Source organism: Electrona antarctica (assembly GCF_951216825.1).
Source record: "Electrona antarctica genome assembly, chromosome: 17".
NCBI classification, from domain to species: domain Eukaryota; kingdom Metazoa; phylum Chordata; class Actinopteri; order Myctophiformes; family Myctophidae; genus Electrona; species Electrona antarctica.
Genome location: NC_136798.1, coordinates 30,104,961 through 30,128,497, shown reverse-complemented (window position 1 = coordinate 30,128,497; position 23,537 = coordinate 30,104,961). Strand labels below are relative to the sequence as shown.

The 23,537-nt window shown below is 44.9% G+C and overlaps 1 protein-coding gene across 1 annotated transcript in view; it reads right to left on the bottom strand.

Annotated features, from left to right (window-relative positions):
* Positions 1 to 1,650: 1,650 nt before the first annotated feature.
* Positions 1,651 to 23,537, bottom strand: part of tagapb (T cell activation RhoGTPase activating protein b) — a 31,828-nt gene continuing 9,941 nt past the window's right edge. Inside the window, exons 3-13 of the mRNA XM_079525495.1 lie at positions 22,743 to 22,913; positions 13,432 to 13,602; positions 10,122 to 10,163; positions 9,553 to 9,634; positions 9,033 to 9,086; positions 8,582 to 8,654; positions 8,179 to 8,315; positions 5,896 to 6,057; positions 5,413 to 5,522; positions 4,204 to 4,393; positions 1,651 to 3,340 (exon numbers count right to left, since the gene is read on the bottom strand). Coding sequence (XP_079381621.1) covers positions 2,093 to 3,340; positions 4,204 to 4,393; positions 5,413 to 5,522; positions 5,896 to 6,057; positions 8,179 to 8,315; positions 8,582 to 8,654; positions 9,033 to 9,086; positions 9,553 to 9,634; positions 10,122 to 10,163; positions 13,432 to 13,602; positions 22,743 to 22,913 — 2,440 coding nt within the window. The 3' untranslated portion in view covers positions 1,651 to 2,092. The remainder of the gene's footprint in view (positions 3,341 to 4,203; positions 4,394 to 5,412; positions 5,523 to 5,895; positions 6,058 to 8,178; positions 8,316 to 8,581; positions 8,655 to 9,032; positions 9,087 to 9,552; positions 9,635 to 10,121; positions 10,164 to 13,431; positions 13,603 to 22,742; positions 22,914 to 23,537) is intronic.

The window sequence follows — 23,537 nt, the reverse complement described above, 5'->3', positions numbered from 1 at the left end:
TCAAAGATCTAAGTACTTCTTCACTTGTGAAGTCTCATCTGTTTCCTGCTGGGGGCGCTGTCCACATGCTAGCGTGTACATGAGCAGTAATGTGTAGGGGTCCAAGAGGTGTGTTACATTCTGTGTTATTTTAATTGGCTGTGTCTGGCACGTGCTGCAACAATGTGCTGCAAGCTGTTCCATCCCCAGGTGTATTCAGTATCAAAGTAAGCACAATTTAAAGCTGTTGTTGTGCAGGACAGAACAGTTATGTCTGTTGTAGCCTGCTCTGTATGTGCACTCAATGCAATTGTTTTGTAATAATTGTTCAAATTAATATTTGGGCACAGACCCGCCCATCTAAAAATATTTGTGTCACAGACCCCCCATACAATATTTATGTTATTACATTTTGTCTTTTTTATTCAAATGTTTGAACCGGTGACTGTATATATTTTACATATATGTTATGGCCTATTTGTCTTTATTGACAGATCATTCACAGTGGTTTGACAGGAAAGGGGGAGAGAGATGTGGGGGAAGACACACAGCAAAGGTCGTCGGGATCGGGACTCGAACCCGCAAGACACTGTCAGGCCTAGGTGCCTGGCCCGCTCGGCCGGCCCAGACCCATCAGACACATTCTTAAACATTTGACAGTGTGTACTGTGTTGTATACATAGTATACATATATATAGAATAGTAACTGCTGATCATAGCAGGTCCGTTTGAACCAGAGCTCCATTAATGCATTTTGGGTTATACAATTGAGGAAGGAAAAGTGTCAAACCAAAATGCTCAGAGAGGAAGAGGAAGAAGTCCTGCCATCAGCTCATCAAGCAGCCAAAGATGGCAGGCAAGACAATTCAGAGAAAAACCAAATCCGTTCATGTGACATGTCTGGTTTCCCTAGCTCGTTGTTCATAAGTGTGCCAGAAAGAACATGTTGTTCTTTCATATACTGTTACGCAACACCATGCTAAAGGAGAAGTGAGGCCAATTAAGCTCTCTGTGCACTCTGTTTAACCAGGCTAATTAAATGGTCCATGTTCTCACTATAGGGGATGGCCTATACATGGTTAGCCTCGGAAACCCAGACGTTTTTATTTCCAGGGAATACATGGTTATCCCTAACAGAATAATATCCAATATTGAGATTCTTGTTGCATTGTCGTCCTCCAAAGGTGGCCTCACATTGTTTCGATCAAATCTTTTGATCAAAGTTCTACAAGTCACAAGCTTGGGGATCGGTTATTTTTGGTTCAGCAACATAAGGTGTAGATAAGGAAAAAAGGAGCAGCCCAAGTATAGTTTTGGGTGGACCACCATGGTCAACTATAGTATTTGAACTTACAGGTATATGGTTAAACTTAGAGGTGTGCATTGGCACTGCTTACGATTACTACTTATGATTCACCAGGTAGCGATTCGATTTGATTCCACGATGCATCGTGTTGCATCACTTTTCTATACTGCACAACATGGCACAGATATACTGAACAACAAATTAAATTTTGAATTATATTATACAGTATTATATTTACATATAATTATATTTAGGCTTCGATTATGTCACGTTGCTGCATCGATGCAGAATCGTGCACGGCTGAATCGCGGTGCATTGCTGAATCGATTATTTTTTACACCACCAGATAAAATGAGGACAAAGTATGACTTATCATCACAAAGGTGCTTTAATGTAGTGAAAGTAACCAGGTTAGTATTTACAAAAGATTATAAAATGTGCGCTCAGATACTAGTTCATACAGTGGGACTATACAAAACAAAACAAAACACAAACTTGTAGACAGATAAAAAATGTACATTTTTAAGTTTAGCATATTTTTCTCCTTGATATTCTGTATTTATTTACATAGCTTTTTTGCCATCGACTAGATATCTACCCTACACCATAAATATCCACGAAATGATGTACTCTAAACGGTACTACTGAAAAAGCCTCATTTATACTTTGTCATACGCTGGTGTCGCGTGCCAAAAGCCAGCAGTTTCAGGCATGCAACACCGACATATGATGGTGCATAAATTAAGCATAATGGTTGCACACAGTCAACATACATTCAAATTGAAAGAGTGAAACATGAAAGTCCATTCAAACGTAAGACTCCTTGGCATAAGATAAGTCATCAAATGGCAGCTGCTGGCCGCAGCACCGCAACACAGACTCGGACATGGCCCTCGGGCGGCGGTACGGCGGTATGACTCCGACAGCTGCGGCGGCCGGCGTTTGCGTGAAGCAGTCCGCAGCGGCGTACCGGCTCGCGGGACAGCTCGCCATGAAATCGCCATGCACGGAGGAGGGGCGGGACCTCCTGCCCAGCTCTCGGGCGACCTGCACGGTCATCATGGTCCGGTACTGCGGAGGAGGCGCTGGCAGGGCGGTGCTGAGCACGGCGTGCTCGTAGGGCGGAGGCCTGCATGGCAGCTTGGCATCCACCTGCCGGAACACCTCGATGGCCGACAGGGGCCGGCGCTGTTTGATCAGCTTGTCCGCCGCTGGCGTTTCAGGCCCCCCCTCGCTCTGGGAGTCCTCCTGGAGGGTCCCGCAGGTGGTGAAGGGCCTCTCTCTCTGGTGGTGCCCGCCTTTCTTCAGACTGCCCATGGAGAAGGAGAAGCCGCCCAGGCTCTTGGTCCTGAGAGGGACCTTGTCGAGCCTCATGGAATGGGAGCGTCTCTTCACCTCCACCGCGTCCTTTCCTTCCTTCACCCCGACGGAGGACGTGGCCGGCTGCCGGGTGGAGTTGGCCCTGCGGACGCAGACAGGAGACCCCGGAGGAGGGGAACTGGCGAAAACGGAGCCCTCCGACTGGTTGCTCTCCAGCGAGCAGGACGAGGATCGCGAGCCGTCCTTGGACAGGTTGCAGGCGGCGTACAGCAGCGCCGGTTCCGCGTTCCATGGTGGCAGCGCCTCCGTGGCCCCGGCTCCTCCCCCCCGCCCTCTGAGCAAGAAGGAATCGTCCGAGATGGGCTTCTTCAGGGGCTGCTCTCTCTCGTGGGTGCAGTCCTCCTGGCTCCTGGATCCCACGCGACGCAGGCTCCTCACCGCAGACGCGTGCAAGATGTTGGGTTCGGAGCGGCGTCGGTTGAAGGGGGCGGGCCTGGTTGTCGTGGGGAAGAAGACGGCGTCATCGTGCGGACAGTTGGACGAACCGCCCGCCGCCTCTCCCTGGACGGAGCCCGCCTCTCCGTCGGCGTCGGGGCCGGGGCTGTCGTATGCCGAGTCGTGCTGCTGGGAGGACAGGGAGTCCTCGTCGAAGTCTCCCAGGAGGTCCGAGACGTTTCCCCCCAGGATGTCACAGGCGTAGCAGTTCTCCATGAGGAACCGCGTCAGCTCCGTCACCTGCAAAGGAACCAGGACGGGAGAGCTGGATGAGCAAACATGATTCGCCATCCAAAGTGACTGAACATCGCTCAACATACCTTACATATGAAAGGACATTTTATATCAACTGTCAATATCACTGGCAGGTTTCTGACCTGTCCACACGACTCCGCAGCCAGGAGGACCAATTATTCAACATAAGGTTGAAAATGGACGAAGTTCTCCTTTAATGTTTCATAATTCAGCTTTTTATTCTAAGCTACAGATGTACTTTTTTTTTGTTGTGATGTGCATTTCTCCTTTTCCTTTTTTAAGTGTATCCTCATCCTCACATGCATGAATGGAGATGTTTATGAACAATATTGTAGATGTTAATGCGAGTAAAAGATTTTAAGCCATTTAGTAATTGTTTGCTTGACTAAACATTTGACATTCTTTTGCGTTGTACAGCTGCCAATTCTCAACTATTGTTGACATCAATACAGGACTGCGCTTTGTCTGAACATACTGAACATCAACAGTTCCTTCAGTACTACTCTGTGAAACGAATCCCATGGCATTGCTTCAGAACACCACGGTTGCTGCTGCAGCCTAACTCTTGTGAAACTCGTTTGTGGTTTTCACCGCAGAGCTTCAAAGAGCCCTGCAGGGAGGCGAGTGGCATCTAGAACTTTCACCTTATTAGTGTTGATTTTGACAGAGCAAATTTTGACATAGTTTTAGTCATTTGTCTTTTGAATAAAAACCCATTTAGTTTTAGTCACATTTTAGTCATCTGAAATGTTTTAGTTTTAGTTTATATCTAGTTTTCGTCAGTTAAAAAAAACGTGGTCGACGGTCATTTTTCGTCATAGTTTAGGTCGACAGCATCAACACTGCACCTTGTTCAGCTTGGCCATCTGCTCCGCCACGGGCGTGGCGGCCTCCAGCTGCAGCAGCGTGGGCGCGATGCACACCGCCAGATTGGCGGCGTCCATCTTGTTGGTGTCGGCGCTCTCGAGGACGCGGCAGAGCACGCACAGGAGGTAGCGCAGGAGCAGCCTGTTGGGCCCCGGAAGCATGTCTACCACCCTGCAGGGAGGAGGAGGGGTGAAAGAGGATGTATGTCAGTTGAGCGCACCCCCTTTCTTTATGTAATATACTTCTCTTTTTCAAAACTGTGAGGCCAAGTGAGGAAAAGGGGAAGTGTTTTACTTTTATGTAACACGTTACATAAAACGACCTCAGCTCACACTCTGAAAGTCTGCATTCAGAAAACTTGGACCAAACAACTTGGTCTTGTTTCAATGAATAAAACATAACTTTTTTAACCAATCTGTATGTATACGTTAATACAATATAACTATAGTACATCTGTATGGTAGAGTATAGTAATACAATAAATCAGACGTGTCTGAACTGAGCGGTGCAGGCTGTGTGTGTGTGTGTGTGTGTGTGTGTGTGTGTGTGTGTGTGTGTGTGTGTGTGTGTGTGTGTGTGTGTGTGTGTGTGTGTGTGTTAGGCTGCTCAACAGTGCCACTTTAGGTCACCCAGCGGTATTGCCATACTCAAGCGGACATACATGGAGACATACATATACGGACACACATAGCCGTTCATTAGAGCGGTTAGGCACCGCTCAATAACTAGCACATCTGCAGTCGGTGGTCTCCCTACTCTAGGCATCTAGACCCTGCGGTGTCTTAGGACAGGGGTTCTCAACCTTTTTGGCCGGGGACCCCCGGAAATGCTTTGGCCATGTCTCGTGACCCAAAGCGTGCCCCCCCCCCTGCCAATACAAACTGACTTACAAAATAACCGTAATAATAGAGAAAATATATCAGTCTATATATAGTCTATATTAGTCTGAAACCAGATTTTTTTTTTTAATATATAATTTGGGGACCTCCCAAAATAATGTGGCGACCCCCCGAGGGGTCGCGACCCACGGGTTGAGAACCCCTGTTTTAGGACACCTGCTGACAATATCAGTAAAGGTATTTGAAGCAGCGCATGAGCAAGTGAGCCACAGAATGTTGTGGATCGTGGCTTTAAAATAGATCAGCAGATCAGATCAGAAGCTATAGTGGCTCTAAAGCCGGGGAACTGACCTCTTGACCCGTGAGGCTCTCTGCTGTACGTCCTCTGTGTCCAGAGCCTCCATCCACACGTCGTACAGGTCAGACACCAGCAGGCTGCCGGGCAGCTCCTTCAGAAAGCTCTGCATGTGGTCAACAGGAGACACACCGTATCACACCACCATCCCTCCTGGAATCAACCATCTTAAGCCCTATATACTTCATTAGATGACGAATAGCTCACTAGAATAACTCACTTATAGCTCACTTTTAATAATATTTGTTTACTATGATCCTTGCATTAGGTAGCGGTCTCTGTATCTGTCACTATTAGGGATGGGCAATATATACATTACCAGTATACTGATATCCTAATATGTGGCTAGATATCGTCTGGGATAATGGATATCAATTGTTGGCATCATAATGGTGCGTCAAAAAGACAATCTAAACTTTGCCACGGACGAGACCAAAGTCTTTGCCACGGACACATTGATGAGCCCTGCTGCGACGCACCTTGAGGAGGCCCACGAGGTTGGCCACATTCATGTCTCCCATGTCCACGTCGTGTCCACCGTCGAGCTGCTCCCGGGCCAGCCTCATGGCCTTGTTGTTGCACGGCTTCCTGAAGACGCCCTCCGTGGACGGAGCTTTCTTCCACAGCAACGCCAGCAGGACCTGGTGGGAGGGAGGGAGGGAGGGAGGGAGGGAGGGAGCGGATCAGATTACTCAAGTGCTGTACTTAAGCACAATTTTGAGGTATTTTCTATACTTTACATGAGTATGTCCGATTTCCAATACTTTTACTTCTACTCCACTACATCTCAGATCCAAATATTGTACACTTTACTTACCAGTGGTGGCAAGTAACATTTACTCAAGTACTTATACTTAAATTCAAGTTTTAGGTGTTTCTTCTATACTTGAGTATTTCCAATTTGCAATACTTTTACTTCTACTCCACTAGGGATTCCAAACCGATATTGTACTTTTTACTCCACTACAATTATTTGAAAACATTAGTTACTATAGTTTCTTTGTCGTTGTTGATTAGTATTACAAAACATACATTAACCACTTAGCTTGCCGTATATACATTTCGGCCATTTGAAAATAGTCGATCTACAAGCTCACAATGCGTCGCATTGTAGATCTGCCATTTTCAAAAGGTTTCTTATGCATTTGAAAACTTGAAATGGGACATTCTGCGTCACGAGCACTTTTACTTTTGGTACTTTAACCTTCTAAATCCTGACCTAAGTTTTTACAGCAACAAGAACCCACACATGGGTTCCCGTCTTGGAAGGGTAAAAACCCCAAAGGGGGTTCGCGTCCTAAATGGGTTAAGTATACACATTGAAGCCAATACTTCTGTACTTCTACTTACAGTAAGTGAAAAATAAGAGTACTTTTGTCCACCACTGCAGATTACAGCCGGTGGCACAACAGGAGGTCATGCGTGTGTGCATGAATAAGTCAGCGGTCCATGGGGGGATCATTATAAAGTGTGAGCGTGTTTAAGTGGAGGCTGAGAGTGTTACATGGCCACAACCTGCCACAGTATAGACACTTTCAGAGAGTCGCAGGGGACCCGTATTTCCTGTAGGCGGAGAAAAGATTCCCAGAGCATTTAGTAGTGTAACTAATTACGGCACCGCTCAGCCACCGCGGGGCCGTTGAACCGTCTCTGAATGCGTCTATAGGTACCAGGGATGGACAGCCAACCTATACAGCAGTCATTTTATTCTCCACCTTTGGACTTTCAAGGTGATAAGCGTTAGGCCATGGACGCCCCCATTTGGACCCCAATCCTCCACGCTGTAATGCCTTCATTTATTATGTTCGGTGAAGAGATTTGCCATAGAGGGAGAAAAGGAGGGGACGACATACAGAGGCCTGTAGGACACTGGTGTCCTGGACACCCATCAATGAATTGAGTAGTTGAGACACAAACAAACCACAATGTGATCATTTTAACCTTTTCTCTTCTCTGTACTTGTGTATAAGTATATTTTCTACATTGTTACTTGTAATGTTTCAGTTTGTTACCTGCCTATAGTGACTATGCTGCTGCTCATATATCTAAACAGATCATCAGAGAATAATAAGCCACAAGATTAAGAAATGTACAGTAAAGTAAGAATTCACACCTGCAGCTGATTCGCAAGAGACAGAACAATGATGGTGGATGGTTGGTGCGAGGCGACCATACGGGTCTTGTTCACAGGTTTGTGGTGTCACCTCAGAACGATGCAGTCACTCCACACTATGCAGCGTGCACGCTTCAAGGTACACCTTGCACACTCGCAATATCTATAATTGGGCCACCTCACTAGTAACAGCCATTACAAGATGACACCCTTTCTTTCTAACACTTTCATCCCGCCTCAGAGGAGAGCTGTGGATTCTTCAGAAAGCATGCCTATACTGTACCAATCGTGGCCAATCGTGGTGATCGTGGCCAAAAATAGCCGATCTACAGGCTCCACGACACATTGCATTGTGCAGCTTGTAGATACTGTCATGTTCGAACAAGGTTTTGAGCGTTGTCGTAAAATGTTCGTCCAAATATAGAGGCGGCACGTTGAACCCAGTGGTTTAACCCAGACCTGAGGTCGATTTATCAGGTGGAAACCTCCAAAACTGTTACTTTTCAGTATTCAAATCCAAAAACAGCAAAAGCTGCTGATCTATAAGCTCAATCCGTTATTAGAGTAATTAACTCCATAGACACATACAAAACAGAAAAAGTACAAAAATCACGGCACTCCATCTTTAAAACAAAGAGGAACAACATACTGTGATTGGTTTGGGCAGAGGGCCGTCATCGGGGCAGATGCTCGTCAGCGGCTGTCCAAACAGCTGCGTTCTGGACTCGGACTGATGGGCCTTCCTCCCAAGAACGCTCTTCAGGATGTTCCACTTGCTGCCGTTCTCTGATGGACGGAGGAGGACAAAAAACAAAGCGTTTGGATCAGTCACCATTATGATGATGACAGGCAGCAGTGCATTGGAAAACAACAAGAACAACCAGGTAAACAAAAGGTAACGACAGTAAAAAGTGTAAATGGTGCTCTCATTCACTTGTACAGTACATTGCAGTTGTTAATTCTACTAATTAAGTAAAACATTTGAGTACTTTCTCCAGCGCTGCGGCCCCATGCAGGCTGACATCTGGGGTTGTGGTTTCATTCAAACTCACCAATAGGCTGCTGAGCCAGCCTGTCGTCTTGGCTATGTGAGGCCTTGGGCAGGGCGGAGATCTTTGCATCGCCCTGACAACGAAACAAACATGAGTAAAGACATGACGAGGATGAGGGAAGGTGTGTCCTTGGCAGAGGGGGGGGGGGGGGGGGGGTTGTCTCAAACAGTCCTAAAACCACAGGGCCTCACATACCCTCTTATACGCACAAACCTCCACAGCCACAAGCACATGCGATTCACACACACCTCCACGCACGCACGCACACACGCACACACACACACTTCATGTCTACTTCCGTCTGAATGATACAGAGTGAAATAAGACCCACGAGATCAACCCGACCTCAACACCGTCCCACTCCAAAATTGCCCATATTTTCAACAAACATGAACATGTCTTAATATCAAACTGTAATTCACTCTTCAAGGCAGAATGGGAACTGGCTCACCTCAAGTGGAAACCCAATGAAAGGCTCCATTCCACCTCCGGTTAGACTTTTAGTCTATAGAAAGCAGAGAGACGGAGAGTGAGACACACAGAGGATGTATACGTACAGTATATGTGTAATAGGCCTACACATCATAATACCAGTGGTTCTCAAACCTTTCAGGCCGTGACCTCCTTCCCCCAAAAAAAAAACATATTTGAACTGGGGACCACCCAAAACAATATTTGAATTGGGGACCCCCCACACTGACATAGCCTGGCTAATAAGCCAGACCGAATCAGCCGTTGGCAAAAAAAAATTCCTGCCGACGGATTACAGTGTTGTGTGATATTAGTCTGGCTCATTAGCCAGGCTAACAATGACAAGCACTTGGAATGTAGGAGTTAATTGAGGCATATTATATTCTGTTTGACTCGGTTCCTCTGTCAAATATTGTGAAAATAGCAGATCTACTTGTAGAACAGCGATGTGTGCTGTACTATGTGTATCCCCAACTGTGTTGTATCAGGGGGTAACTTACAGCGATGCTGCCACTCAACACCTTCATGAGTAGGCTTGGAGGAGAAGTACAACCGTTCCTCTCTTTTGCTTCCTTAATCTTCCTGTGATGAGGAAACACGTAAAAGATAAATAATGTTGACTTCTATTCCATTACATGGTTTGTTGGTTTGCATTTGGTCAGTCTGTGCAGCGCTGATTATTACACAGACTGGCGATATCATCTAAATCTAAAGTCCATATTATGAACCTTTTTTTTGTGTCTTAAAAGGAGAGATTCATATATAAAAATAATGAATATAACAAACACATAAAACAATACAAAATAAAACATTTTAAATGTGTTATCATTAGTCATCCAAGTTGTTAATTATTGGTAATAAAAAAAACTTAAAAAAATAAAAAAATTCTGTAACTTTAAACGTAATTCCTCCTCTGTGTTAATTTAACTCCAAGACTGTGCAAGTGGAACCAAACTCTTGGAGATACAACACCTATACAATCACAATTGAAGTAATTGTCGTTTAATCTCGAGTGCTCATTTGCCTCACGTGATTAACAATTTAGTGTGAGAAAGTCATCGATGCGTACCTGTGCAGAGTACCCAACCAGCGTTCTTTGAGCTCAGGCGAGCTGGAGGCAGATTAACAGCATGGCACGAGTTACCAATGACAATGACCAATCCACACAGACAGAGAGAGAGACACAGACACACACACACAAGAGTGAGAGTCAGTGGGGGGACTGAAAACAACGGCTCCGCCTGCCTCTTTTAATATGTCTGGTGGAAAGACCATAGTCTTTTGGAAACTCTAACTCAGTCATGGGGACAGGAAGTATAGCGTCACGGAGGCCTGACACCACCTTCTTCTTCCACTTCCTGATGTGCTGCTGCCATGTGCCTTGATGTCGTCCACCATTGGAAACACACTGCAGTGTGACGGAGAGACTGTCACTGTCACACACACACCTGACAGCTGAATACCTGTCAAGCACCACTGGGGGGTGGGGGGGTCGCCCTAGACTTTAGGTTTATTCATACTGTAGTTTTAGGTGATAAGATTGATATGGTAATGGATGTGGTTGCCTGGCATCTCCGGACGCAAAGATTTGAGTACAATGTTCGATTTAAAAATATATTTGCACAAATGTTCACCATTTTTGAATTAAGTATAAAATATGTTTAAAGTGGTTAAAATGATTGTGATGCTATTAACTAATTCTGCTGGGGACCCCCTGGTACAACCCTGTATACTTATATAACGGACCCAAGTTAACTGTACTTTTCCCCCCCTCTTTACACCAACTCTCTATGCCAAAAATAGCCAATCTACAAGCTCACAAGTTCTGCTATTTTTGGCAAACGTTTCCCTCAGAATAGGGATGCTGGGGTTCAAGTGTTTAACGGTTGCAAAACACTGTGCATTTCTCAAAAACAATTTCTGCAAACACAACACCACACAATGTATAACCTGCAAAGGGCTAAAGTGGAGGTGCATGCTGCTCTCTATTACCTTTATAACCTGCAAAGGGCTAAAGTGGAGGTGCATGCTCTATTACCTTTAACCTGCAAAGGGCTAAAGTGGAGGTGCATGCTCTATTACCTTTAACCTGCAAAGGGCTAAAGTGGAGGTGCATGCTCTATTACCTTTAACCTGCAAAGGGCTAGAGTGGAGGTGCATGCTCTATTACCTTTATAACCTGCAAATGGCTAAAGTGGAGGTACATGCTCTATTACCTTTATAACCTGCAAAGGGCTAAAGTGGAGGTGCATGCTGCTCTCTATTACCTTTATAACCTGCAAAGGGCTAAAGTGGAGGTGCATGCTCTATTACCTTTATAACCTGCAAAGGGCTAAAGTGGAGGTGCATGCTCTATTACCTTTAACCTGCAAAGGGCTAAAGTGGAGGTGCATGCTCTATTACCTTTAACCTGCAAAGGCCTAAAGTGGAGGTGCATGCTCTATTACCTTTAAACTGCAAAGGGCTAAAGTGGAGGTGCATGCTCTATTACCTTTATAACCTGCAAAGGCCCATCGCTGATCTCTCCAAAGTAAATAGGTCAGTGCCATCAGAATGACACGTCATTCTTTACAGACCAGACAGTCAGAAATCCCTATCATGTTGCATGTCGATACAACGGTATATGTTCTCATGAAAATGTCAATAATTGATTAATGCTCAGAGCTGTACCTTTTCTGTATGATAAAGCAATTTCAAACAGAACAAAATAACACATTAGTGACATTACAGTTCTGTTCTGTTCTGTGACAACAGATCCAGGACAACAGATACTCATCCATATCACGATTGACTGACTGATTGATTGATTGATTGATTGATACACTCAGAGCGCTGAGAATATTATTGTTATTGTTATTATTGATGTGCACAAGTGACTATATGTGATTGGAACTTAAGTGGAACATGTAATTTAGAGAATTTCAATTCTGAACTTCAGACATGTACCAAAGCGACCGAGGAAAAACTGCAACAACATTTCGACCTTTTTTGTTTTGGAATGCATGGATGGCCTCGTGTCATCACACACACATGGCCTCGTCGTCATTGCCATCATCGATTCGTTATCAATCTCCACCCACAGAAAAAGAGCAAACCACAACCATTTTCTGATAACAGTAAAAGACTGATGTTTCAGGACTATAGCAGGAGGACCTGTTGACTCCCAGCTTATTGGAAGGATAGCTAAACAGTTTCAACTCTTATGTTAGTTCAAAACAAATGCACAGGTCCAGGAACCCGGTTACACAAAAAGTGCAGGAACCCGGATACATGTAATCTTGACCTTCAGGTCAACATTTTCGTCAAAGCATTGAGAGGATCGTGTCAAAATGTCATGTCTCACCTAGACAGGATGGAAATGTCTCAATAGAAGAGCAACGAGAAAAATACGACCACCCCAATTACATTTAAGTATTATAGTGTATTTAACATGCTCTGTCTACCATACAGATTGAACACATTTTATTAATTAAAAAAACGTTAGTGTCGCTTTAAATGATCCATTTCATAACTACAGTACAGTCAGTGTTACAGAAACATCTCCGTGCCCACAGTCTATTAGTCAATATCTGAGGTTCTCTTTTGTTTTTATTGTAAAAGCCTGCGTTTCCAAAACGACGAGGTCCTCTGGCACAGAAATCCCCAGAGTCATGTGATCGAGCTGTCAGATGACCCCAACTTCCTATTAGAATAAACCAAAACAGAAATCTCTCTACTTCCCTTTATTTTTTCAATGAATTGAAACGCCGGGCTACGTTCACGGAGTTAGTGGGGCATTCCAGTACACCATTACTACGTTTCACTGGTCACTGGTCCAATAAACACACCAGATTAGAGAAACAGAAAGAGAGGGACAGAAACAGATAGGACACTTTTTCTGCCTCACAAGTTACAACAACAAGACACAAAAGCTTGCACGGAGCCTAAGCCCTTATCCCTAATTGACCTAAACATATTAGTCTTTTTTGTTTGTTTTTACTATTTCAAACATTTTAAAATTGTTATAGTGCCATGCAGCACATGCAATACACTGCAGGAGGCATTACATATGTAGGCATGAAAGAATGTGGATATGATACATCACATCCACTTTCATGTCTTCATGGCTTTCATCTATTGTGAAAAATCACGTCATGTTTTGCTAATCTTTGAATACATATATATATATATTAAAAGCAAACATGTTAAACTCAAATCTTTGCTTGAAAACTCAGAAAACTGGTAGGATTTAGAAGACATTAAAGAATCGGCCTCAGGACTTAATAGGCTAGACGTTAGAACGATTGTTCAGGTACACAGGGTCTGCTGTTGCAGATGTTATGTACCTTGCGCGCGCACGTGCGCGTGTGTGTGTGTGTGTGTGTGTGTGTCTGTCTCACCGGAACGACACCAGGCAGAAACTGAGAGCCCAGGCCAACATGAGTGTAATCCTGAGATCAATATCTCCCCTTTCATCTTCCTCATCCTCTGGGTCTTCTTCATCATCAAAGCTGTACAGCCACACGTCCTGTAGACTCACCCTGTGCTTCAGACGATAGCTGGCACTGGACCTGCGCGCGCGCGCGCGCACGCACGCACGCACGCACGCAACGCACGCACGCACACACACACACACACACACACACACACACACACACACACACACACACACACACACACACACACACACACACACACACACACACACACACACACACACACACACACACACACACACACACACACACACACACACACACACACACACACACACACACACACACACACACATTACATCAGGTCTCAAGGTCATGCTCTCAACGAATGACGCTGTTAAGCTGTAGTTAAGCTACAAAGCTTCATTGGTCCAGTCCAGTGAGAGACCACCTGAGCCCCACTGTTCTAGAGTCTGATACTGAATTTCTGAAGCTTTTTATAATGCAAGTGTAATTATCGTATTGTGAGGTATGTAATACCGCAACACTATTGTTGTAAAAATACAGGGGTACATTTTATGAGCAGGCAACTTCGTAGACAATTAAGTAGCCTATACCTGGTGATCACAGCAATGGAGGGTTCATTCAACTCCATTTGTATACACTCTCAGAGTTACAGACCTGAAATGTCCATTTGGTTCCTACTGTAACTATCAGTCATTAACTGGGGACTCCCTGCAAACCCCTCAAGGACCCATCGGGGTCCCCCACACCCCATTTTGAGAACCACTGCTGTAGAACACCTACATGTTGTTGATGGCACATTGGTCACTAAAGAGCTCAGACTTGCATTGCAGTGTGTGCAGTGCAGATGCTGCAGATTAATCAAGAACCCTTCCACACGTTCCATGTTTCTGGGAAGCTCTTCCAACGACGACACTCATTTTATTGACCGCTTGGGAACCAGTTCGATGCCGGGCTCCCCCAGGGTTAGTGTTGAATAGAGCCAGACTCTGAACCCCTAATTGCATCCGATGAGCAGTTTGGTGCCTTGCATGTTTTCCTCCACCATCGGCGTATGAATGTGTGTGTGTGTGTGTGTGTGTGTGTGTGTGTGTGTGTGTGAATCTAAGTAAAGCACCTTAGCATAAAGGCGCTATATAAATGCACCCTTTACCATATTAATTGGGCATTATATTATAATGCCCAGTTTATATTCCGTTGTATGACGTCATAGCTTCTAAAGGTCGCTGTTCCATATGTCCATGCTTGTAAGCAGATAAGACGTTTTGTTTTGGTATGCAACAGGAGACAATGAAATTGCATAATGTGTCTGTCGGGTTTGATGATTGCTAAGCTGGGCTCCTTGGAGCAACCAGGTCTATGAAAACAAGCCCAAAAGAAGCGACTATAGGCCACATGAGAACTTCACACATATACTTCGACATATTTGAAAATAGCCAATCTACCAGCTCACAACGCGTTGCGATGCTTGATGCAAATTTGAATCTTGAAAAGTAACATAATGAGGTTTGCAGCCAACAGAGACAATACATTATAGACTGTATTACAGCATTGTTGATAGTTGTCTCCACCAGGCCGAAGGCATGGGGAGAGAGTATGTTTTGCACTCCGTCCGTGTGTGTGTGTCCGTCCGTCCGTCCGTCCGTCCGTCCGTCCGTCCTTCCGTCCGTCCGTCCGTTACCAGCTAATCTCCGGCACCGTTAACCCGGTCGATGCCAAACTTTGCACACACACTCCCTGGATGCCAACGATGAACCTCTGCCCCGCATTTTCCAGAACGGCCTGTTATAGCGCCACCATGAGGCAGCTTTTCACATACCTAAAACTGCACCGATCTGCGTGAAACGTTGCATGCACACTCCCAGAGGCCAAGGACAAACCTTTGACCTGCATTTTCCGCATCTGCCTTTTATAGCGCCACCAGGAGGCCGACTTTTGTAAAACACATTTTTTGATATTACTCCTCCAGATTCTGTCCAAAAATCGCAAATCGTTACACAGTATCTCTATGGTCATGTGCTCAAGTCGGATCTGTCCGATATTTCATATTCCATCCTAATTGGCTATAATTGGCTTTCACAGTTTGCAAGATTGCCCCGTTTTGAACAAAAGCCTCAAATCATGAACGCAGCATGCAATTTACGTGAAATCTTTCACACATTTTCTTACTAGGCTGAGGAATATATCCCACCCTTTTCACATTGGTCTGTTATAGCGCCACCAACAGGTTGATTTTTGCTAAACACATTTTTGGAACAAAATCCCTCAAATCATCCAATTGCCATCAAAGGCAAACATGTTTATATTACTCCTAAACATTTTGACAAACATCTCACACAGTCCTATCCTTCTGGTGGAGACCTGTGCCCAGAAGGGCACTTTTTCTAGTTGGATTTGTTTTCTCATTTCCACTATATACATCTTATTGTACTTTATTCTTATTACACTGTTGAAGAAGAGTGAGTAATAACTTGAACCATAGATTAGAGAGTATGAAAAGGTCTAAATATCGATCCAGAGGGGGGGAAAAAAGATCTGAAACAATTCAAGCAACAGACGTGCCGTTTTTGTCGGTTCGACTCACCCATCCAAAGTCAATAAAACCGATACTAATAATAAAAGGCTTAAGTGCACTGACCTACCGGCATGTGCACCGGCAGGTATGGCTCCCCATATCTTGCAAGCATGATTGAACCCTACAAACCCCCCCAAGCACTCAGATCAGCCAACGCAGGAAAGCTGGAAGTACCCTCACTAAAAACGCCGGGACAACGCTCCACACGTCCCAAACTCTTCTCCCTTCTGGCCCCAAAACTTCCCGTTGCAATCACAACTGCAGCATCACTCCCAATCTTCCTTCACTTTTTAGACTTAGATAGCATTTGAAACAGACTTATAGCATGTAGACAGCACAATAATTGCATTGTATGTAGTCATAGCTGTCACGGTGAGACAAAGGGTAGGACCCAAATGCAGGACAAGAGCAAGTTCAATTAACTGATTTATTAAATTAAACAAGGTGAGGCTTACAACAAAAGTTAGCAGTATAGCTGCATTCAGAAAAAACAGGAACGCCCAAAATGCAAAACTCTTCAAAAGCATAAAGTCCAAAAGTCAAACCTTTCAAAAGGCACCAAGTAGCAAAGTCCAAAACTGCCAAACCATTCGGAGTGCAACGCTAGGGACAACAGTGAATGTTCTGACGGTGTGTTAGTGGAATGAGTCCAGTCTTATAGGGAGCAGGGTGATTGCAGAAGTGTTCTCAGGTGGGAATGGGCATGGCACTGTTGGGCTGAAGAGGGGGTGGAAACAGGTGTGTGACAAGGACTGAGAGAGGGAATGGAGAGTGGGAGTGGCTGATGTGGAGACATGGTCTGTAGAGCGACAGACCATGACAGTACCTCCCTCATAAGGGACGGATTCCAGACGTCCCACCACGCTGGCCCGGAACACAGAGCAGGGTGGGTGGAGGGGGTCTGGGGGAGGGGAACTGATGCTGAGCAGATTTCAGGTGGGCGGCCCGGATGATGGACCAGGGCAGAGGAGACATCAGGAGGACGACCAGGGGGCTGAGACAACAGAGATGAGGCGCTGTCCGGTGGCAGACCAGGGGGCAGAGATGACGGAGATGAGGCGACGTCCGGTGGCCGACCAGGGGGCTGAGACGAGGCGGAGGTGACGTCTGGTGGTCGGCCAGGAGGCCGAGGCGAGGCGGAGGTGTCGTCTGGTGGTCGGCCTGGAGGCCGAGACGAGGCAGAGGACACCGAAGCCAGGAAAACCGCAGGCGGCGGCAGGGGAGCCGCAGGGTATGCTGGGGAAGCCACCAGCGGAGGCGATGCCAGGGAAGCTACAGGCAGAGGCAGGGCCAGGAGAGCTGCAGGTAGAGGCGGGGCCAGGAGAGCTGCAGGTAGAGGCGGGGCCAGGAGAGCTGCAGGTAGAGGCAGTGCCAGGGAAGCTACAGGCAGAGGCGGGGCCAGGAGAGCTGCAGGTAGAGGCGGGGCCAGGAGAGCTGCAGGTAGAGGCGGGCCCAGGAGAGCTGCAGGTAGAGGCGGGGCTGCAGAGACGAGAGGCAGGGACGCAGGCGGGGCTGCAGAGACGAGAGGCAGGGCTGCAGGCGGGGCTGCAGAGACGAGAGGCAGGACTGCAGGCGGGGCTGCAGAGACGAGAGGCAGGGCTGCAGGCGGGGCTGCAGAGACGAGAGGCAGGGCTGCAGGCGGGGCTGCAGAGACGAGAGGCAGGGCTGCAGGCTTGAGTACTGGCGAGACAGTGGACTGAAGAGAAGGAGAGGCCGGAGGGACTGCCTCTTGAGATGGAAATTGAGGAAAAATGGCACCCCGACTCTCCCACCTGAAAAAGGCCATGTACTGGGCAAATTCTGGATCCTGCCTCCAGTATTTGGCCAGTTGCTCCAAGAAATGGGGATCTTCATTAAAGATGTCCCTAGTAACTCCAAAGGTGGCTACTGGCCATGGTTGACAGCCTCAGCAGCTCACCGACACAACACTGGCAAAAAATCCAAAAAACTAAAGTCCAACAAAAACAAACTTGTCCGCTGGGTCCAGACTGGTCAGAACATTCTGTCACGGTGAGACAAAGGGTAGGACCCAAATGCAGGACAAGAGCAAGTTCAATTAACTGATTTATTAAATTAAACAAGGTGAGGCTTACAACAAAAGTTAGCAGTATAGCTGCATTCAGAAAAAACAGGAACGCCCAAAATGCAAAACTCTTCAAAAGCATAAAGCCTTCAACAGAAAGTCCAAAAGTCAAACCTTTCAAAAGGCACCACGTAGCAAAGTCCAAAACTGCCAAACCATTCGGAGTGCAACGCTAGGGACAACAGTGAATGTTCTGACGGTGTGTTAGTGGAATGAGTCCAGTCTTATAGGGAGCAGGGTGATTGCAGAAGTGTTCTCAGGTGGGAATGGGCATGGCACTGTTGGGCTGAAGAGGGGGTGGAAACAGGTGTGTGACAAGGACTGAGAGAGGGAATGGAGAGTGGGAGTGGCTGATGTGGAGACATGGTCTGTAGAGCGACAGACCATGACAATAGCACAGTATAGTATATATGTATAGTTTATATGTATAGTGTCATTATATAGATATGTTCTAGTTACGTTCTTAGCTTACGCATGTTTCATGATAAATGCATTTTATATATGTGATGTATTCCCATGCTTTAGTGTTCTTGCCTAATGTAAATCGCTCTGGATTAAGCCTCTGCTAAATGCCTAAATTGTAAATTGTAAAAAATATCTGGGATTTGTCTTGATAAGGCTTGGGATTTGTCTTGATAAGGCTTGGGATTTGTCTTGGGATTTGTCTTGATAAGGCTTGGGCTTTGTCTTGGGATTTGTCTTGATAAGGCTCGTCTTCAATGCAGGCAAAAAACTTTTACCGGCGCACCGGAAGTTGCTGTGTTGCTGCATGTCTGTGTAGCAGCTAACAATAGCCACACCACTCTAGAGTCGATCGACAACAACGGGAGACAAGAATAAATCTATCGCGACTAGCGACTCGACCGCGGAAGGCCGTCAAACACAGGATCTTTTTTCAGAATTAGACGGGATGATTTAGATCGGGAGTTATGATCGTTTTAAGATTTTCGTTTTCGTCAGCTAAACAGGCAGGGAACATTTGACACGTCATCTGATCGGGCAACAAGCGCTCCTCCTAGGCTCTAGAGCGAACGGTTTTGTTATCATTAATCTCCGTCCTATTTATCAATCTCCGGCTTGGGCACTTGACCATGACCTTGAACTTGACGGAAAACCCCGCCCGGGCCTCCATGGTAACAATGACAAACAATAACAGCAATCATGATAATGATTAAAAAAATAAAAACAAACAAACAGTGAAATAGCTTCTACACAGTCAAAATAAGAAACTATTTGACTACAAACAAATAGCCCCCACACACTGAAATGAGTCATGAGCTGATTCACAGCACACTGACTGGAACCAAACAGACACAATGCACTAATACACTCCATACTCCATACTCTACATGTGACTGTAATAAGCCGAAGGACTTTTTTTTGTGTGGCTTTTGCCTTTATTTTTTTTATTTTTTTTATGGAGGGACAGACAGTAGGCTGACAGGAAATGGGGAGAGAGATGGGGGGGTGACATGCAGTAAAGGGATCAGGAGTCGAACCCGTGGCACACTGCCAGACTGGATTAACAGCCAAGGTGCCTGGACCGCTGAGCCACGGCCCAGGCAGCTCAAGGACTTTTAATCCTCCGACATTACATTTCTATTCACCCTTGACAGAATAGCTGCAGATCACTGAGAGGCTCTTTGAATATGTTATTCTCAAAAGTTTTTCTTCAAAGCCTGTATCTGCCTAAGCTTAATAATAATATTAATTAAAAAAAAAAGTAAAAAGAAAAGAAAAGAAGATGCGTCTTGATTATAGGCAGCCCAGAACAAAACATGAATGTATCATTCATTCTTCTATACAGTCTGCGGCAGCTACTGGAAAAGTGGGCAGTTGGTCTACAACGGCAGTGAAAGGAAAAGTGAGTGGGACAGACGACCTACTCTTCAGCTAAAAGCTATAAACAAAAACGTTCCCCCTCAGTTTGAGCCTCTGCTTAGTAACACATTGTTACGCCTGTAATTTACACTGTTGGATGACAGTGTCGCTCGCAGATAATAGAGCTCAATGAGCTGTAGATATTATGTGCTATTTTGGCAAGTGACACGAGGTGTTGTGAGCTTGTGGTTAGGCTATTTTCACAACGTTTGCCCCTTTCTTACGTAATATCTTACAATTTGGTATTAAAAATAGTCTTAAGTTGTGCCGCAGGTTCGACTCCCGATCCCGACGGCCTTTACTGCATGTCACCCCCCCATCTCTCTCCCCATTTCCTGTCAGCCTACTATCTATCCCTCCATAAAACAAATAAAATAAAGGCGAAAGCCACAAAAAAACATTAAAAGAAAAAGATATATATAGTCTTAAGTTAAGTCATTAAATTATAACTTTAGAAATGTGCAGATACCCTGTAAACACTTCTATTGAATGTTGGTATATGTTTACGGTTGAGTGAGAAAACAACGTTGCACATTTAATCATCTGGGGACCTCCCAAAATAATTTGGGGTCACCCTGACCCACTGGAGTTCCCGACACCCGGTTTGGGAAGTACTGAGCTATGGCACACAGTGGCGTATCCAGGAATTACGTTTTGGGCAGGCAAGATCATGTGTTAATTGTCGTCTCCCCGCGCACAATCGTAGCACTAAAGGTTTTCAAAGAGCTATACCTGCCAGACGAGTAGGATACAAAGGCTGAAAGGCATGCATTTACATTCCAATGGGTGATTGAGGGTCGCGCTCTACCACAACGGCCAATTAGCTGTCCATTAATAGTTCTCAGGTCTTGTTTTTGTATTATTTTTTTCCTCATTGTATGGATTTTGGCCAGGCCAGAAATGGATTTGGACAGGCGGACGCCTGCCCTCGCCTTATTGTAGATACGCCTCTGATGGCACAGCGGCAATAATTAACCCCTGGCCTCGGGTTATATTTGCTGCTCACATTTTGGATGGATATTGGTGAGAATATCACTATTTAATGTATTTAACCATTCATCCTGATAGAAGCTTATCTGTACTAATCCTCAACAGTAGCATTTTTAAAAGAATACCGGTGTTGATTTAGCAGATATTGACCAAAAAAAACAATTTTTAAATCTAGGACATCAGGGCCAATGTGGATAACAATCATTTTGATGAAATAGTTAAATTGTGATACTATGAAACATAAATATCAAACATAATGAGACCAAAAGGAAATGCATGTATATTCAGTGTGACCAGAAGCTGTGATCAAATATATCCCCACCGGCCATTCAAATGGATGACTAAAGGTGGGGGTGTCAAAAGCAGAGGTATACAAGGAGCAGATCCAATTGTCACGGTGACACAAGTCCAGACAACTACTCACTTCCTTTAAAAAAATAACAACATTCAAATCTGAGTCATTGTAATGGCCATTTAAAACATGGAACTATGATGAATGGAAAATCTGCCAAAAATAACATGCTATTAGTGCGGTTGCCATATACAGAGTAGTAATTGCTATGTATATCTTACTGCTTTTTATGGGATCAAGAAGATTCAATTCCTCCATCCTTGTGGCTATTTCTTTACATTTTTTAAATGTTTGAGGAAAAAGTTTGAGAAGGTTTAGAAGGCATTTGTAGAACCGACCTAAAGGTCAATAATGGAGATTTCGGGCCTTCCTGATCCTCTGTTAAAATGATTCAACCAAGATATACCAAATTCTGTACACATTTCGATCACTGGAGTTATATGACAAGTTAATAATTTGTAAATAGTAGTTAAATCTTATATTCAGTCTAAAGACATTTCTGAAAATAATTCAAGCTGAGAAACCTTCAACTGAAGTGGGAATCCCCATGCTTTCTACTCCGTATTTGGAGACACTACAGACTACACAAACAGATGCGTTGCCAGGAGAATCCCTGACAGTCATGTGTTCAGCAACACGTTTTTCTCACTTCCCCCATTGCACTACTGGTAGATATTATATTACATGTAGATGTGTCAGGGCTTGTAGCACATACAGTACATGTAACATATACATCTTTTCCATGTTTTTATCAAAGTTCCTCCTGGTGGATTAAATTGCTTTTTTTATGTCACACAATTTAAAGAGGGGGAACTGGCTACGGTGTGTGGTTTATACACTGAGAGAGGGAAGTCCATTGAGAAATTCCCTTTGACTTTGTGTGTTGACTCTTGAAATCTTCATTGTGTCAACACTACAGAGTGCAGCAATTTGGATGTCGTTTGATTTGCTTGCTCTGTTGCACTTCAACTTCAAACTTTATTGTAACATGACTAATTTACAGGTATTTTGTAGTGCCATTATGAAATGGAGTCACATATCAAAGATATGCCAGAGATGAGTGACATCATAGAGGATTGGATTCAAAGGTTGGATACATGACATCTGAGATCAACATTGGCCCCACAATGTGCCCATGTGTATCCCTATCCCAAGATTCAAGATTCATCATGATTCCATTTGTATCGTTATATCTTATACGAGTGCATGAGAGTATAAAGGTATTTGGTTTTGGTTTTGGTTCCCAAACATTGTAGGTTGTCGCAAATAGTGATAAGAATAGAGAATGGAGAAAGGGAAAACGGTTAATTGTCATGTCTTTTCATCTGTAGCTACACACACCGCTTCATCGTTTGTGTCCATCATCTTACTTGAGCTTGGCGAAGATGATGACGTCACTGAAGAGGAAGAGGTGTCTGTCCCTGGTCTTGGTGCCCTCGGTCACCTGGACGCACTCGTCCAATAGGAGCTCTCCGTTCTCGCTGCATAGACCGAGGACAAAGGGACACTGGTCCAAGGTGACCCAGCATGAAGACTCCTCCCTAGACCGGTGACAACAACACACAACAGCCAAATCTGGACCGTTCATTTAAACTCTTAAATTAGTAGTTCCTGAGCCACTAATTTGATGACGGGTCATCGATCAATCTGGAGACTCCGCCGGTCATCAAATGAAGGCTTCATGGGGTGTGTGATAGATAGCGCTACTGAATACGGAGTACAACAAATATGGAAAATACAATCCCATCGTGACTTTCCCAAAGTCGGCAGGCTGAAAGTAAGGGTCAATGTTTGACTCAGTGGTGGGCCGTCAGGGCCAGCAAGGCCTTCTCTGCTGGCCCACTTGCCTGATGCCACTTGCCTGATGCAGAAATTTATATTTTATAATAAGTTTTTCTTTTTAACAAATATTATATCTATAATATTATATATAATATTATATTTATTTCGCTGCCACTGCACTGTTTTTCACTCAGACAGGCTGGATGCTCTGCTTCCATTCTGTGCAGGTACAACAGCCCTTGGGTTTTTTTTAACCAATGAGATTATTTCCTTGTGTTGTCTCCGGGTAAAATTCTCTACCGGGAGGCCTGCAGAAACTCCAGTGAATCCCCTTGCTGTTGAAATGAATGGGATCAATATAGAGATTGACAGGTTCCTTAGCC